Here is a 17381-nt window from a genome sequence, read left to right as displayed (position 1 = left end):
GCATCCGGACCTCCGGGCGCCGACCCATGGTGTGCGGACTGTGGACCAAGCATTTTCAAAGATGAACTTCGTTGAAATAAATATCGGTCTCGACTTACTGATCAACCTCTCCAGGATTTGTTTAATATTTTTTTATCAAATGTGCGGACCGCGAAGGTCATTTCATTTCTTAAAATGGACCCCGAGCGAAACTAATTGGTGACCCCTGGTCTATATACACCATGTTTATACCGATTCAGTGGCTTTACGAGAACTGACCGATGCATCATAAAAACTTTATAGACAAGTAGGGTTGATCAGGACGCGGGGTTTGCGGGCAGTTTCGTTCCCTGGTTTTATTGAGCGTCACGCGCCATAAAAATAGAGCACTTTTAACGATTATGTAAAGATTAATTTGCCGATTATATTAAACGGGTGTAAGTAAACATTTATTACTGTAGAGTCAGGCGTTACCCAGCGGAAATCCATGGCATAAAATTTTGCATGCATCCGTCCATTTGCTTACAGGCTGTAGTTATTTTTGCAGCTATAAATTATATTGTACTAATTACTATAATACTATGAGAATTTATGATTATCGCACTATAATTTCAATGCTTGATATTTAATTTTCAATGCTTGACGCAAATAACCAAGTTTACTTACGTACTAAAAATTACTAATGTGCTTACAACACGTATGACGTTTCATATTGTAGTTTAATGCAAGTTCTTTGTTCAAAATTCATAATGTCAGCATATTTATAATCTACCCTTGACATAATTTGCGAATACTGAACACTTCCTTTAGCACTGTATGTATATTTAATATAATTTCTTGCTTTAATAAAGAGTTTTAAGTCAATTAATAGAAGTAACGGTCTCGGTAACGAACCGAAAATATTAATAATAAGTCTCTCATATTTTGTGTGGAACAGACTGAAAAACTTGTAGGGTTAATTTCGCTAACTGAAAAAGTTAAATTTTCTAGAAGTTACGACGTATTTAGAAGAGTAACTGTAAATTTACAGAAATTTCTCATTTAAGATCTTTACTGAAAAAAAAAAGATAAAAGTGCTGAGAAATTTAATGAAAGCAAAAGATGTGAAGTTTTTGGGAGTTTCTTACGCAAGTTGAACCTTTACTTGTAATAATATTTATTAATTACGAAAATATTAAATACTTCAATTTATACGTACACAAAGGTAAACTCTACCTTTAAGAAAACTATAGAGTGATAAACATATCCAACGAAAAATAATAAAAATGTATCCACATAAAAACAGCACGAATTCAATCAAGTAAGTAAACATGACCGATGGCCAGTGCATAAAACGTTAATACACTCTACAACAAATGCGTAACTACGACCTTATTGCTATGAAAATAAGGGTCGAATGCGAGACTTACGTTCACGGCTGTGCATAGTAGTGTACGCAGTAAACGCGTTTACGTGCTCGCTAAGCCCGGGTAAAACAGTCCAAGGTGTCCCGTGTTTTATCACCGGTAGCCTAATGTAAATAATAGACAGTACTCCATATTAATGCTCGAAGCACGCACACATTAGCGTAATATCAGCTGACAACTTTAACTACTGCAGTCTCCTGCTAATACTACTATTACTAATTTATTTTCGGTCCCAAGACAGCTTTATCATGTCCCTCGGGCTCCCTGAGATCATGTCAAAGGGTTTTCGTGGTTGGAAAACGCTATTGATCACGGCGACACAGGAGATCCAGTGGTGGGAAAGTGTGATGAACCAAAGCTCGTTACAAAACACAAAATAGTTACAAATTTTAGGTAGAAACATTAAATGTACCGCAAGCCCGTTTTACTTATCTCTCTAATTAAAAATTTTAAGAATACGACCAAGTTACCCTACTGTATGATATTTATACTGTGGCGTGCTTTATGGTGCACAAATTTCTATACACCCCGCCTTTATTATTCATAAACGGGCAAATATCGGTGTCCACCGAATATCCACGCACTATATTTGATCCCATAATAAACTGAAAATACGGTAAATAAGTTCGGTTTTTATTTCCATTGAAATTGTAGAGCTTCGTATAAGCTCATTGATGTTGTTTCTACAAATCAGACTTTTATTTTGTTTGTACTCATTATTTTCGCGCTTTATGTAGCTTTGATCATCGTAAAATATTTTTGTGGCAGCTCGGGTATTATAGCTTACTTATATTAAGTCCATTTCTATTAATAAGTATAAAATTGCGAAAGTGAAATTATTTTCCGGATTTTTCAATATTTACGGTTCCCACGCTATACAAATTCCTTTAAAAACGAACGTAATAATGGAAAATTTATCGTAATAATTATTTTATAATCGTTATCTAGTTATTAATAACTAGTTAGATGACGCCCGCATTTCCGTTACGACAATACGTTTATCGCATGGAAGTATACTGTTTAACTTTATCCCGTAAAATGTACGGTAGTTTTCGGGATAAAGTTAAACAGTGTCCTATGTCCTTGCCCGGGAGTATCTCCATTCTCCATCTCCATCCAGGTAACAGACGTGGGAGAGCCATGCTTCGGCACGAATGGGCCGGCTCGACCGGAGAAATACCACGTTCTCACAGAAAACCAGCGTGAAACAGCGCTTGCGCTGTGTTTCGCCGAGTGAGTGAGTTTACCGGAGGCCCAACCCCTACCCTATTCATTTCCCTACTCTCCCCTATTACCCTATTCTCTCTTGAAAGGCCGGCAACGCAGCATTTCTGATGCTGCGAGTGTCCATGGGCGACGGAAGTTGCTTTCCATCAGGTGACCCGTTTGCTCGTTTGCCCCCTGATTTTCAAAAAAAAAGACAGTAATACACACTTTCGCATTTATAATAATATAAGTATGGAAGTACGGATTGTTAATTAGAAAAATATTTATTAGATGTTTAAAACGTTTACGTCTATTAAATTATCTTCGAGTGACGTCGTAAAATTATTATCACTGAAGTTTAATAGCGAAGTATTATCACTGAGAGTTTTCATAAAATTTTAATTAAGTGCACAGTTATTAGAGCCCATTAATCGTGTCTCAAGTCACTATCGAGGATGTTAACGACCGACCGTTTATGACCGCTATCCCCAACCTGCGGCCCGCGGGCCGGGACTTTTTCAGTGGCCCGCGTGTAGTTAAACCATTCAGAATTTCACCCCCACCAGCAAAATAGTGTATGTCGCGAAAGTCATGAAAATTTTGTCACTCTTTAATCGCTAATTTTCATCTTATAGCCCTAAAAAGTTTTGGTTGGTACGGCCCGCTACGCCAAGATCAAAACGCGTTTGTGGCGCCTGTAAAAAAGGTTGAGGACCACTGTTTTATAAAGTATTTTGGTGGGAATTTATTTCTCAGCACTTGTCACACGCAGACAGCTATAAACGTGATTAATCTACACTAATATTAGGAATGCGAAAATCTGTCTCTTCTTTACCAGTTCTAAATTGGTGAAAATATTACTTTTACCACTTCTAATTAAGTGAAACTATTGTTTTTAAGTGATAAAACGATTTAAATGAATTGAGCAACGGGATAGACTCAAGACTCACGATAAAAAGTATACGATATGTTAAGGCTACGGAACAAAATAAACCTAAGCTCAAAATAAATGTATACTAACCTATACTTACAGTACATAATGTACACTATATATTATACGAGCTTTTGCCCCCGGCTTCGCTCGCGTTAAGAAGTATTATTATATACAAACTTTCATCCCTTATTTGAACCTCTCGGGGTTGGAATTTATCAAAATCCTTTCTTAGCGGATGCCTACGTCATAACATCTACCTGCATGCCAAATTTCAGCCCGATCCGTCCAGTGGTTTGGGCTGTGCGTTGATAGAGCACTATGTCAATCAGTCAGTCACCTTTGAGTTTTATATAATATAGATTTGTTTGTTTTGCCTGTTTTCCTGCTTTTCTCTTGAAGTTTTCTGTGATTTTTTTGCTATAAACCTCACGGAGCCCGTCACCTTTCCAACGTATGCAAAACCGTGGAAATCGGTTCGTGCGTTCTGGAGTTATAGCGTAATGGCCTATAGACAAGTGGCAATGCGCTAACGCTAACGCTAGCGCTACAAAATGTATGCGATTTGACATAAATCATCGCTTCGCTAGCGAATACTAATGTCAAATCCATACATTTTGTAGCGCTAGCGTTAGCGTTAGCGTTTTGCCACTTGTCTACGGGGGCAGGAAGGAAAACCCGACTCATTTTTATATTATATTAGATTAAACAGGTCTACCAACCAATACCATCGAGGAAACCAACCAATTTCCTCGATGGTACTTAAATTATAGAATTTAAGTACGGTACCAACATTGAGGGAAATACAAATTTCAACGCGAACGAAGAAATGAGCATCATCCATCTATAACAATTATTGTGATACTCAATCTTAATCCCTTATTATTAACTTTCTTAAATTCTTCGTATAAAATGTATTTAACGTTTTATAAATAGTTTGCCTACGGATAGACAGGCGCCAATCAGTTATTCATGAAAATTAACATGCCACACACCATGCTACTACAAATTATATTGGGTTTTATTGATGTGCCATGGGCAAAGCCTCTACTTTCATGCCCTAGAGAGATACAAAAATAAGAAAAATTACCGTCACCTTTCTTGACCGTGGTGAAAAGGTTCTTGTCAAACTTATGAAGACACGAATACTACGGTTCTTATCTAACTTAGCTGTCCTGCTAAAACATAACAATTTTTTGTACGTCTTAATGTTATTGCTATCAAGATGCTTATTGCTTGTCGCTATCCCTTCTGTGTAGGTAGGATTGGCTGCAAAGTAAATCCTTCGAGTACCTACTTCAAGAAATCTCTAAAACTTGAAGTTGCACTGACAGCGACTTACTTTACTTTATAGTTAGATATTGCACGAAATTACGTCGTATAGTTATAAATTATAATGTTACAAAACAGTAAACGTGTGAAAAATGTGGCCATATCTATCAGTAGGTATAGTATTATTTACCTACCACAAATAGGTGTCAGAACGAGCACCTGTTATTTACTTTTTGTTACGGCTCAATATTAATAGTATTGGATCTGACCGTAAAATCCGGCAGAAATCGTTTTTTTCGATCAAATATATTTTAAAATAATCTTTAGAACGTATAGAATGGATTAATGTTGGGTTGCCTTGTTAAAAGTAGCCGCAAGTACCTCTAATTGACCAAAATGAAAGCCCGTAATACAAACTAGGGGATTGGGCCTCCGGTAAACTCACTCACTCGGCGAAACACAGCGCAAGCGCTGTTTCACGCCGGTTTTCTGTGAGAACGTGGTATTTCTCCGGTCGAGCCGGCCCATTCGTGCCGAAGCATGGCTCTCCCACGTATATACACATAAAAATAAAAACGCCTGTTAAATAGTCGCACAAGATTTAATAAAACTATTGCCTACACGCAATTAGTGAACTATATTATCTAGGTATACAACGAATCGTTATCAGTCAGGCTGTACCTCAATTTAATCCTTTGGTAAGGGTGCGTATCCACCAGACGTTTAAGAGGTACCATTACTTACGTAAGCGTTAGGTTGTTATATTTATTAGCCGACTGAACGTAAGCCAGCTTGGTTAATGTTCACATTAGATGGATAAACATCTTTTGATAAGCGTATAATATATCTTAGCGAAAATCAACATCCTTGTTATGGCTAATTGCTATGTAACATTTAAATGTGAGTAAAGAAGAGACCGCAACGTCTGCAGACGTGGAGTTACTTACTTAGAAGAAGTTTAAGTACGATTCCGCGGTGCTGGTTATTTTCATCTTAACAATTTAGGTTGCACCAACTAACTTTAACTATAACTGTAACTTAAACTATAACTTTAACTATAACTACAGTGCGAAATGTCAAATCTCTGGTTAAGGACGCCATATTTAACTATAACTATAACCGCTCATACCTACTTAAGTCGACATTTTTTCGTGAAAATGTACTGTGTTGTTATAAGAAATATTTTTCCTGTCGATTTTTACTGATAATAAAAAAAATATACTCTCAATCCCGTTACCTGTAGCTTGAATAAAAAAATAAACGCAACAGACATCTGTCAATTTCTCCGGTCAAAGTTAAGGTTAAAGCTAGCCTTAACTATAACCATAACTTTAAACACGCCTCTGGTATAGGGTACCCTAAGTAATTTTAAAAGAAACTTTCAGAGAAATTGATTCATAGGAAGATGACAGGCCTACATTATTTGGACGGGTTGTGTCGAATCAATCAAACATAATCAGACAAAATAACGTAAGTAGATCCGCCATCTGCCTCTGAAGATTTTTTTTACAGTACGCATGAAACGTGGAATACGCTGGGCTAACAACTGGGTAACATCACCCTATCATACATTTTCCATGTCCTGCATCTTATAAGGTCAGACGACCGGCGTCCAGCCGCTCGTAAAAGATGATAAATTCATAAATATTACCGTGGCGTGCGCTACTTTGCATAACCACATTGGCGAGTATGAATTATTGACTATGATAGCCAATAGCTAGCAGCTACGCCAAAGTGGGTGCTGGGTGCTTGACCTGAGCGAACTTTCTGGAATAGACTTCATCATCATCATTCCATACCTACTGCTGCTGAACGTAATGCCCCCCAATGAGCGCCAACAATCTTCATATGGTCAGCCCTCATCCATCCTATGCCCGCCTCCTTCAAATGGTCGGTCCATCGAACAAGCAGTCACATTCATGGCCAGAGTGCATGCATATTATCCAATGGCACGCAACATCTTGGTTTTTAAGCGGGAATCGGACCCACGTACTCAGAGTCGAGAGACATGGCACTAAACTAAGAGGACACAACGATAGAGATATTTAGTACTTCTTGTTTATTCCGACTCGCACTTTGCTACTTTCATTATTTTTACAGCATTTCTAAATAATATTAGCTTAATGTGCAATGCCTAACAACAATGGCAGCATTTGTTTTCTAGCAGAATAAAGGTGACATTTTAAACTGCCATTTCATGTTCAGGGAGCATGAAACCAGTGTCGTATGCTCTATCTCACTCGAAACTGCTCGATTTTAGCATAGTAGAATGTGCTTCAAAATCCAGGGCTATTGGTAAAAGTTTCAGCATTTCTGTATTAAGATTAAATCAATATTTATAATTACTTATATTGGTTATTTCTTCAGATTTGTTGGTAATCAGTTGCTCCAACCATATATGATAGAGCTAAAGGAAGAGGCACGTTAAAGAAAACAAATGAGTATTTTTATATTTTTTATTATATTTTTATAAAGGTTTCATTGTATTTATCGTAGGTATAGTGTCATTTTGAAATATATTTTAAGTATTAATTAGCTTTCATTTAGATAATGTGTAGTAGGCGATTACGTATAACAAAATTGTAGTAAATAAAAGTAACTGTCGTGAACTCGATACAGTTCACAAAGCAACATCCAATGCGCAAAACGAAAATAATTCTGAATACAAAGTAAGTCGGGTTAATTGTGCACTAACTAAATACAGGTAAAGTATTAAAATTATTCTAACTTCAACTAAAAGAAAGGTTTTCTATAAATAATGTATTTATTGCCGCGGCAGAACAGCTCATTTCAGCGAATCGTGGATCTATTTGAACTACGTTATCTAAGGATCGTCCCTGTCCGCGACCGTCGGCCCGATGTAGAGTTGTATACACCTTGCGTTCCGACGGCCGGACAAAGACGATCGAATCCAACCAAGAAGGTCCCCTCGTACACGCACGAGACCTATAGAGGTGAACTCTCTAAAATAATTTCCAGTCAATAACAGTTAAACAAAATTGGACTAAACAACAAGGAATTTGTACTTTGGGAGATGTGATATCATAGAGAATCGACTAGGTTCTCATCGAATGAATTAAATACTTAATGAACATCGTATCCATAATATATAATATAAGCAATATAAAACGTAACATAATCGGAAATACTAGACAATAATATAATTCTGCTAAATAACCGAAGTACAGATTGACGTGCAGCCAGCGAGGCGACGCGCGGGCTGCTTCGCGCGACGCCGCCACAGTATCGACTAGACGCGGCAGCGCCCGTCGCCCCCGGCACGACCCGGATTCTCTAACAATATAAATCGAATAGAATAAAACTTGGCTAAATTTTGTACCAAAAAACGTATCTATGCGTTGTCATAATTATTAAAATGATATGCTTGCGAACAGCGACGCTTTGGTAAGGATCACGCAGGAGTGCTGCCCGCTTCTCAACTAAACGAACGAAATGTCCCCGTGTACCCACTACACATTCTGCTATTGATCGTCGGCCGCTCGTTCGGGAGGTCTGATTTCTTCGATATCATATTAATTATAATGCCACAACATCAAGCCAGTATAAAAAACACTAAGCCTACTAAAACTACTACCTGCGAACTCTTTTAAAGAGTAAACTTACATCCTACTCGTGAAGTAACACAGGACCCGCCGCCCGCGCCGTCGCGCGCTCGGACGGGTAATATCAAGATCCGTATAAAATATAACACGTTTTTATCTCCTTAGTTTTATTACAATTTTCTGAAACAACCTTAAACACTAGCTCAGCACTTCCCAACATTACAAAATAGACAATACAACGTTCGTCGCCATGATAAATCAATAGCATTTTCTTTTCTTAAAAAATTGTTACAAATGGAACTTTTCCTTATCATAAATCTTTATACTCTTATACCTTAACCGCTATAAACACCGCGTGTGCCAATTCCTTCCGCGTCGACCGCACTACAAAAATATACTCGAAAGTCGAAACGTATCGAAGTACTTAATAAATAATATCATTTTCTCAATGGTATAAGTTACTTCTAATCTAATAATGTATACTTTTAAATGACTTTAGTATCGCGAACACTTACCCTTTAATCTTACATCGATTGGCGTTACGTTACCGCTTCCGACACGTTTCCATCCGCGCTCACCTTATTCCAGAAAAATTGTAAGTAAACGAGAGATCTTCGTAGTAAATACTAGAACACGTCGCGCGAAAGCACGCGAGACGCGCGGCGCGACGCGAGTTACAGTACACGACTAATTCACACATCCAAACATACGAATCGGGATTAATAGCGAGGATGCAAACGCAAAGTCGTATCTCGATTAAAAATAAGTGTAAAGTAAAATGCAAACAGGTAGACCGATCGAAGAGAACAATATAAAAGTATGTCATCAGAAACGCACGACAGGTAAGATAAACCTAGCCTTAACATAATGGACCGAGCCCCGATACCCGTCGAGGAGCGGTCCTCGTCGCGTCGGGTCCGTCCCGGCGACGCGGACGACTCCTCGACGACGGGCCGAGGTGGTCGTATACAATAACTATTATCGCTGTGATACACGTACTCGCGAGCTTATCTCGCCCTTATAAAAATACTACATCTACATATCCAGTAAAAAAATTGATTAATTACGAATTTTATATTAATAGAAAAAACTTTACCTCTAAATTACTCGTTACCGTTACGAAAGTACAAAAGTTAACGTTAGTTACAAGTTATGACACTCATACCCTGATACACCCCGCGCATCACGTTACTCTAATTGCCATGCAATAACTTAATTATTATCGTTAACCAATTCGTAGGATTATCACCAATTTTGCCGTCTTACAATTTTCATGTGCCGTGGAAACTACGAAGACGGATCGCGAAATTCTTTCCGTCTCCGCTCGCGAAGACATTCACGACGTAATATCACTTCGCACGCTCCACCGCGCCCGATTATCTGACACTACGTACAGACGTTACGTGAAAATGACGCGAAACGATGCTGCGCGATGGAGCGCCGGGGAGCCTAACTAGAAAAGTTAATACAAAAGATTAATACATCTACGTTAGTGTAGAAAACATCGAGTATCAAAATATAATTAACACATTGATCTTTCACTAACCAATAACAGCCGTATACTAGAATCAGCCAATGTGTTTGGAGTTTGAGCTGTCGCGGACTCTATGCGCCGGGGAGAATGGGGGGTAGTCAAATAAAAGTGAAACCCAGATTCATCGATCGCACCCTTCGCCGGGTCTTAATCGCTTCGATAATTAGATTCAATTTCATATTCGCTTGTTCTCGAACTCAATTAAACCAATAGAGATCGTTCAAGGTCCCCGAGTCGTCGGTCGAACAGATGGTTCCAGAAATGACATCTGATTTACCATTTCAATTCGGATTAACGAACAATTCGATTCACAGATTTTGATTTTTAGTGCTCAAGTTTTGTTTCACTCTTATTTGACATCGAGGTATTTATGTAGACATGGACTTGGTCACGCACAAACGAGAAACACTATACTCTAAGTTCCTTAGAATTCTATCCCAAAAATATACGATTTATTTTCAGTCTTTTCAGTCGCGAAATCATAGACGTCAGCTGCATAGAGTCGCACGGTATTTGCAAAGGAATTGACGAATTTTCAAATATTCATAACACCGTTATTAAAAAACAGTCTAACTAGCTACGTTCGGGCGACCGAAGTCTTATATCATATCACAATTTTGGGACTTCTATCAGAGACATTAATGAAGACAATTTTATGATAAGAAGCTTACGACCAATTTAAGCATAGTGCGCGACACGACTGGCCTAAAGACACGACTGGAATCCAGCGTGCTCGCGCCTTAATACTATGTTAATGATAGTGTCACTAGGGGCAGGGGTACTTATCATCGGAGAGTGCATTCGTAATATTTAATTAAAATTGAAGTTTCTTATGGAACGCCCGGGGCGCCGCCTATGACCAGAATGTACACGGTTTATCGGCCCTGCGCCGACGCTCGGCGCGAGATTAAAATACGAAAAACGATGACTAAAGTTAGGTTATGACCACGCATACTTCTCATTCACACTTTATAGTTAAATAAAATCTAAGATTCTATATGAGAACTACTGGAAGTAACTACACTAGGTTGGAAAGCGAGACGAGACTCAGTACGGCTGAGTCGCCGGGTCGGGTACCTACGAACTGCGTGCTCTACTGATCTATTCTATAGTATCCGATAAAATACGAGTAGAAATGCACGCGTAAACCGATAAAGATATAGTTTTATAATAAGTAACAACTTTTGCTCCTAAATTTACCAACGAAAAACTAAGTTTAAAAATAACGGATGGGTCACTTTTGTGAGGTGAAACGATCCCGCCCTATATTAGGATTTACAGTAACTATTACGTAAAGATTATATAGATCACTGTCACTTTATATGCATTCGATTTATAAAATTTGCAAAAGTAACAAATTGTTTGTTTGTACTTTTAAGCAATTCACTAAATTACACCACAACAAATTCAACATGTACACATTTGAATGTAGGTGTCTAAATAAATTGTCATTAATTACAAAAATTTAACAAATATTTGCAAATAAACTAGGAAGTTTGCAACGTTAGTGTACATTTATTCAAACTGAACAAATAACTAAGTGACTAAAATATGAATAATAAAACACATCTTACGATAATGATCTGCTGTGGGGCTACTGCTCACTTACTCCTATACAACCTTTAGCTTGAATTCTACTTCGGTAAGATCTAACAGTAGCTTTTCTAGAAGGGGGAAGAACTACAAAGTACGAGTAGGTAGAGGAGGAACCCAAAAGGTTTTAAATCTAATACACCTAAATAATTGTAGAGTAGACAAAAGTTTTTTAAGAAACCTTCGAGAAACCAGTTTTGTACAGTCGCTTTCCGATACTCTGTTGGAACTGAAAATACTTCTCGCGAATTTAGGAGCCTTCTACTATAATTTTCTATTACAAATCTAAAGAGGTAATGTTAAAAGATCTTTAATAAAATATTTACGACGTATATCATAGGAGGACCTCTGTAAACTCTGAATTTTTGTTCCAATAAATCGTTACTTTGGATTTGTACCGGAGGGGCCGCGCGTGACGTCCTATATACATCTCTAGATGCCTCTGTATTGACTATTAAACATTATGATTCTATAATCTGAGTCTAAGCGCCGCCTGTAATGCCGCCTCACTCTCTTTGTACATGGCCACCATCAGATGATCTGGTTCATTTTTTAATATTTTCCTAAATATACCAACAACAGCTCGTTAAATTTTTTTTGTAATTTTTTTTTCAAATATTTTTATGCGATACACTCATTAAAATGTATATTTAACTTTTAAATATAATTCTATATTCGAACGAGCAAACTTCGATAAAATTAAAATCGTTTAACATATGAGACGGCATTGCGGGCGGCAGAAAATAATTAGGGTTCTTTGATATTGTTGTTATTATGTACTATCGATTGACTGCTTAACTACGAATATGCAATATATGTCAATAAACTTTGTTTTGTAAGCATCTGTGTGTAGAGACCGCATTATTTACAATACTATAGTGCTATAATAAGGTAGTTTATAATAGATTTAATCTTAAAATAATTAAGCGGGGATTACGAATTTTAAAAACTTTTAGAGAGGTATCAACACTTGCAACCACACACGGCATACTGGCAACTATCAGGAAAAAAAACAAAATTTATTCTAAATTTAAATATTGAAGACTAAAATAGACTAGTACAAGTACTAATATTTTTATGCATTAGGCCTTAATTTTTATTTTTTTTATAAGTTTTAATTAAATCTTATACGCTAATAAAACCAAGTTATTAAATTGCAATAAAAATACTTAGGGTCTGTTTTCCACTTCCTGATAAATTGCCGGATAGGCTTATCCACAACTTTTTGACGGATTCTCCATATCTGTCAACATAAGTGGTGGATAGGCTATCCAGCACTTATGAGGAAGTGGTGATATAGGCCCTTATTATAATTTTTTATCATGTAGAAATTAGAATGTAGATAAACGTTATATAATCTGCAAAATTTTTCGTTTGATATAAAAAGCCCAAGAGCCAAAATGACAGCATTTTTTTTTTCTTATTATATTTGTGATAGTTTACCAGTATGCCTCCACTCAGACTGTGCCAGATGAAATGAAGAAGTGCTGTGATGCGGATGATAGCGTGATGACTTACGTGATAGAACGTGATGACTTACGTGATAGACGTGATGACCTACGTGATAGACGTGATAGACGTGATGAGCTACGTGATACGTGATGAAGTCTAAAACTACGCAACATACGAGCAACGCCGTACTCAGTCCAACACTAAGTTCAAACGACAGGAGTCGTTAGCTAAAAACCGAAGCATTCTATTTCGAGCTCAATTCCTAGATTTTTAAACCCGCCTTAATAATAGGGGTTGAAAATTTAAAATCTAGGGGGCAAACATTGAATAAACCACTTTAGTTCACTAAAAGGTAAATGGCAGTTAATTTTTTTTAGAAGAATGCAAAAATTTTCACCTATAAAATGTTTTAAAGTCTTTCTAGAATTATTGCCTAAAGTGAACGTACGTCCACCGTTATCACGTAACATTAATTACTGCCACACTACGTTTATATATGTTCATTTTCATGCATTGGTGTTTTGATTATCATAAGCAGTTCCTCTCCAAAGAGAATTTCAGCAAAATGTGTGGAAACATATTTCCTATATTATAACGGCGCTATTTCTGCTTTTATGCGCCTTTGTTTGTACATGCTTTAGACTGCCAATATTAACGTTTACTATATTGCTATTTCATTTTGCACACAATATTTTAGCAGAAAAATGTCGTCTATGTAAACGTAGTGTGCAGCCTCAAGCCTACCTATCCGCACCACTTGGTCTTTCGAAACACGCGCTAGCATTATTTTATCACTTTTAATCACTTCGTAGTAAGTATCAAATGTATCAAAAACCTTACCTAAAACGTTAACGTTAAATATTTTAATGAGTAAATGTGCATCACTTATACGCTTACAAATGTTAAAGCGATTCTTATAAATAAATAGACATTTATGATAATTATAAGAAAATCCTTAACCTAAATTATATTTAGCCGAAACGTTAATGAATAAACAAAAACAGTATGCTCCATAAATGCTATCAGTGATAAACGGTCATGATTCTGTCCAAATTTTTTCTTGATATGGCACGGTTCCAAAATATACACGCGAGTTGTCTTAACACCGAGTCCGCTGATCACTGAACGAATAATGAAAAAAAAAACAAAACAATTTGAATGCATTCGTAAGACTACAATAAAGATAATAGCTATTGAAACGCTAATTATTGGTGACACAGCAATCGCTTATAATTAAAACCACTACCATAATTAAGTGACGAATATAATGTAAGATAAATCATGAAAAAACAAACATGGCAATGCATGTCCTTTGCCGGATGTGAGTGCCATTCTGGTGGGTGAAAAAAGATTAGCATAAACTTACAAAAAAATATTGTATAACACTTAAGTTTAGTTAAAAATTTTGCTAAAATAAAACATAACTAATAAACTAAATTGAACTAAATAACACACCACTTGAATACCCCTATTGCATAGGGTACAAAATCAGTATCACTGAAAACCGTAGGTAGAATTTTAAAAAAATCTGGTCTCCTTCTAAAGGACATTCACGATCGAATCGAAACATAAAAAAATGCAGTTCCGGGCGTCTAACTACTAAACGTTACTTTCGATAAAAACAACATCTATTTTAAACAACAAAGTGCAGAATAAAATTAAAATAAAATCAATAGGACGATCTAAACCGATGCATAAAATTATTTTCAATAATACCAACTTAATTTTAACAAAAATTATTCCTAGCGCCTCGACGGAGGTCGCGAGAGTCCAAAACGCCACAGTAGTTGCACGAGCACGATTACGCGAGCTGGTTGAGATAGTCGATGAAGTCGTTGGAGAAGAGCTGCAGGTTGGCGTCCGCGGCGGGCGCGCGGCGCAGCGCTCCGCAAGGCGTGGGCGGCGCGCGCTCCACCGCCGCCGGCTTCGGCCGCAGAGTCGCCAGGTAGCGCTCCGCCAGCGACTCGCCCAGGCTCATCGCCAGCGTCTCGGGGCTCAGGCCGAGCAGCGACAGCGACTCGGTGATACTAGTCAGCGCGGGGCTCAGGAATTTCGACGCGTCCTCGACCGGCTCGGGAGCTCGGGACGCCATGCTCGTGTTCACCACGGGGCGGAGGGCCGGGGGAGACGCGCGCCGCGGGGGCGACGGCGCGGGGGCCCAGTCGGGGGGGGTGCCGGGGGAGTGCCCCGGCACCGCCGATTGTTATGGCCACTGCTGGAACAGCGGGAACGCCCGTTTCGTGAAGCAGTACGACAGCGGCTTGACGAAGTGCGTGTCGAGCACGCGGCAGTGCGGGCACGTCACCGGGTGCGAGTAGTCCGAGTAGTTCAGCCGCTGGTGCGGGTGCAGCAGCGGCTTGTAGCAGTTGTTGCACTGGGGGAAAAGAAACGCGGTCAGTATGATGGTTAAGCAAACACGACTCAAACAGTATAAGTTAATATTTTAAAAGATAAGTGCACTAAAGTCAGTGCAATGTGAACTGAATGCCTGTTTTTTTTTTTTAAATAATATATGGGGGGCAAACGAGCAAACGGGTCACCTGATGGAAAGCAACTTCCGTCGCCCATGGACACTCGCAGCATCAGAAGAGCTACAGGTGCGTTGCCGGCCTTTAAGAGGGAATAGGGTAATAGGGGAGGGTAGGGAAGGGAATAGGGTGGGGGATTGGGCCTCCGGTAAACTCACTCACTCGGCGAAACACAGCGCAAGCGCTGTTTCACGCCGGTTTTCTGTGAGAACGTGGTATTTCTCCGGTCGAGCCGGCTCATTCGTGCCGAAGCATGGCTCCCACGTATAAGTGATTCTGTGAGTCCTTAGATCCGCCACCTCACAATCCAAACTCATTCGTGCTATTAATGCCTGGTTATATCAAGCCCAGTACATATTGCCAATAAGACCACAGACAAAAAAACTTGTCATAACCCAACCAAAAAGCCTATCTACACAGATAACGGACGGCTTTTTGGTTGGGTATATACACATAAACCCTGAGAGTACTGTAATAGTCACCTTGAGCCGCTCAGCACAGCAGGGCGTGGCCATGAAGATGTCGTAGGAATACATGGTGCCCAGCACGAGCGAGGAGCCGTCCCACTTCTGTCCGCAGAACCGGCAGCGGATGGTGCGCTCGGGGTCGCAGCGCTCCAGGCAGCCCATACACACGCACGTCAGGTACTGCGTGCGACCCTCCACTTTCACCTGAATATGCAGATAAATTACTTAGAATTGTTGGATCCATGTATGTACCCATAATATTGCAAGAACTTTTTATACCACATTTATGCAATTAATTATTTTATTCTATTCTTGAATCGAAAGGAGCAGGAAGAGTTATTTGATCTGGTCTTTTTGAGTCTGAATATAATTATGCCCAGAACGTAAGGCTTACGAAATTTCGGAATTATTAGATTCCTAAAAGCTTGTTCAGAGTAAGCTTGCTTTAGAAAAGATGTCGTTGAAGCAATTTGTAGACATAACTGTTATGTTTAGGAGCCTACAGTTATATCGAAGCCAGTTATAAAATCTGCTGAAAGCACCCAATACACAAGAAAAATGATACAACCAATAAATAGAATGATATCCGCCTCTATTAAAACCTAAGCATATTAGTGCTAACGACCTCTGTTGAAACATAATCCTTTAAATATAAGTCACCTGCAGGTAAGAGGAGGGGACATGCTAATTCAAACGTCAAACAAACACGTAAGTATCCGAGTGCTCACATCTATGTCGTAATTCTGTGAGTAAACAACGCCAGTCGACAAGTTACAGCCTCGCGAGGGACGATCATGTTATTCTGTACGTTTGAGCAAACTTTTCGAGATCTTATTTAAGTTTGCGCTGAGTTTACTTTGCTACAATTCTGTCAATTTTAAATTGGAATAATGCTATTTATTTTAACAAATTGCTATTTACACGAGCTAATGTTTACATGGAAACGTTTTGTTTTTTGGCTGGTGTTGTTTGGCGAGTCTATTTTTGAAAGTGAAATTAAACGTCGCTCAGGCAAGATTTAAAGCAGTCATTAGAATATTCACTTGAATGTTTTTCTATCACTTTCGAACAAGAAATAGAGCATATAAAAATCCCTTGACTTTGACATTAACAAACAATACAAGAATTAACATGAACAAATATCAGCATATTTGTTCATGTTAATTCTGTATTATCAAGTTATCTGCCTCGTCTTAAAAACGACTAACACTAGACTGGTTCAAAATGCAAATGGGCTTAAACTCACCTCAACCGCGCTGCTCGTGTGCTGCCTCGAGCTGAGGAAGAAGGTGCCGTCAACCAGTGGATACCGGTCGAAGACGTGCAGGGTCTCCTTGCACAGCGCACACGACACCCGCGGCTTGTGCTGGCCGGCCAGCGTCGACAGGATGAACAGGCGCGTGTCGTCGTTGCCATGGTTACCCTCGTCTTCGATCTGTAACAATAAATA

The 17381-nt window shown here is 38.7% G+C and overlaps 2 protein-coding genes and 1 long non-coding RNA gene across 3 annotated transcripts in view; all 3 read right to left on the bottom strand.

Annotated features, from left to right (window-relative positions):
- Nucleotides 1–3738: 3738 nt before the first annotated feature.
- On the bottom strand, nt 3739–12786 carry LOC121735526. Its single transcript, XR_006036873.1, has 4 exons — nt 9288–12786; nt 6634–6636; nt 4518–4521; nt 3739–3752 (listed from the first exon to the last, which is right to left on the bottom strand). It is a non-coding gene; the product is annotated as an uncharacterized LOC121735526 (long non-coding RNA).
- A 122-nt stretch (nt 12787–12908) lies between these two features.
- On the bottom strand, nt 12909–15122 carry LOC121735513. The gene has a single exon (XM_042126358.1). It carries the CDS (start codon nt 15026–15028, stop codon nt 14738–14740), a length of 291 nt encoding a protein of 96 aa, XP_041982292.1. The 5' UTR covers nt 15029–15122; the 3' UTR covers nt 12909–14737.
- A 13-nt stretch (nt 15123–15135) lies between these two features.
- Nucleotides 15136–17381, bottom strand: part of LOC121735502 (headcase protein) — a 79340-nt gene continuing 77094 nt past the window's right edge. The window contains exons 3-5 of the mRNA XM_042126352.1: nt 17178–17366; nt 15947–16135; nt 15136–15310 (exon numbers count right to left, since the gene is read on the bottom strand). Of these exons, the coding sequence (XP_041982286.1) occupies nt 15140–15310; nt 15947–16135; nt 17178–17366 (549 nt within the window). The 3' untranslated portion in view covers nt 15136–15139. The remainder of the gene's footprint in view (nt 15311–15946; nt 16136–17177; nt 17367–17381) is intronic.

The sequence above is a fragment of the Aricia agestis genome, chromosome 2 (assembly GCF_905147365.1).
Source record: "Aricia agestis chromosome 2, ilAriAges1.1, whole genome shotgun sequence".
Classification (NCBI taxonomy): Eukaryota; Metazoa; Arthropoda; class Insecta; order Lepidoptera; family Lycaenidae; genus Aricia; species Aricia agestis.
This window is presented reverse-complemented; position numbering and strand designations above follow the sequence as displayed.

Coding starts and splice junctions, on each gene's coding strand:
- LOC121735513 (XM_042126358.1), bottom strand. CDS start 15,028: ATGGCGTCCCGAGCTCCCGAGCCGGTCGAGGACGCGTCGAAATTCCTG.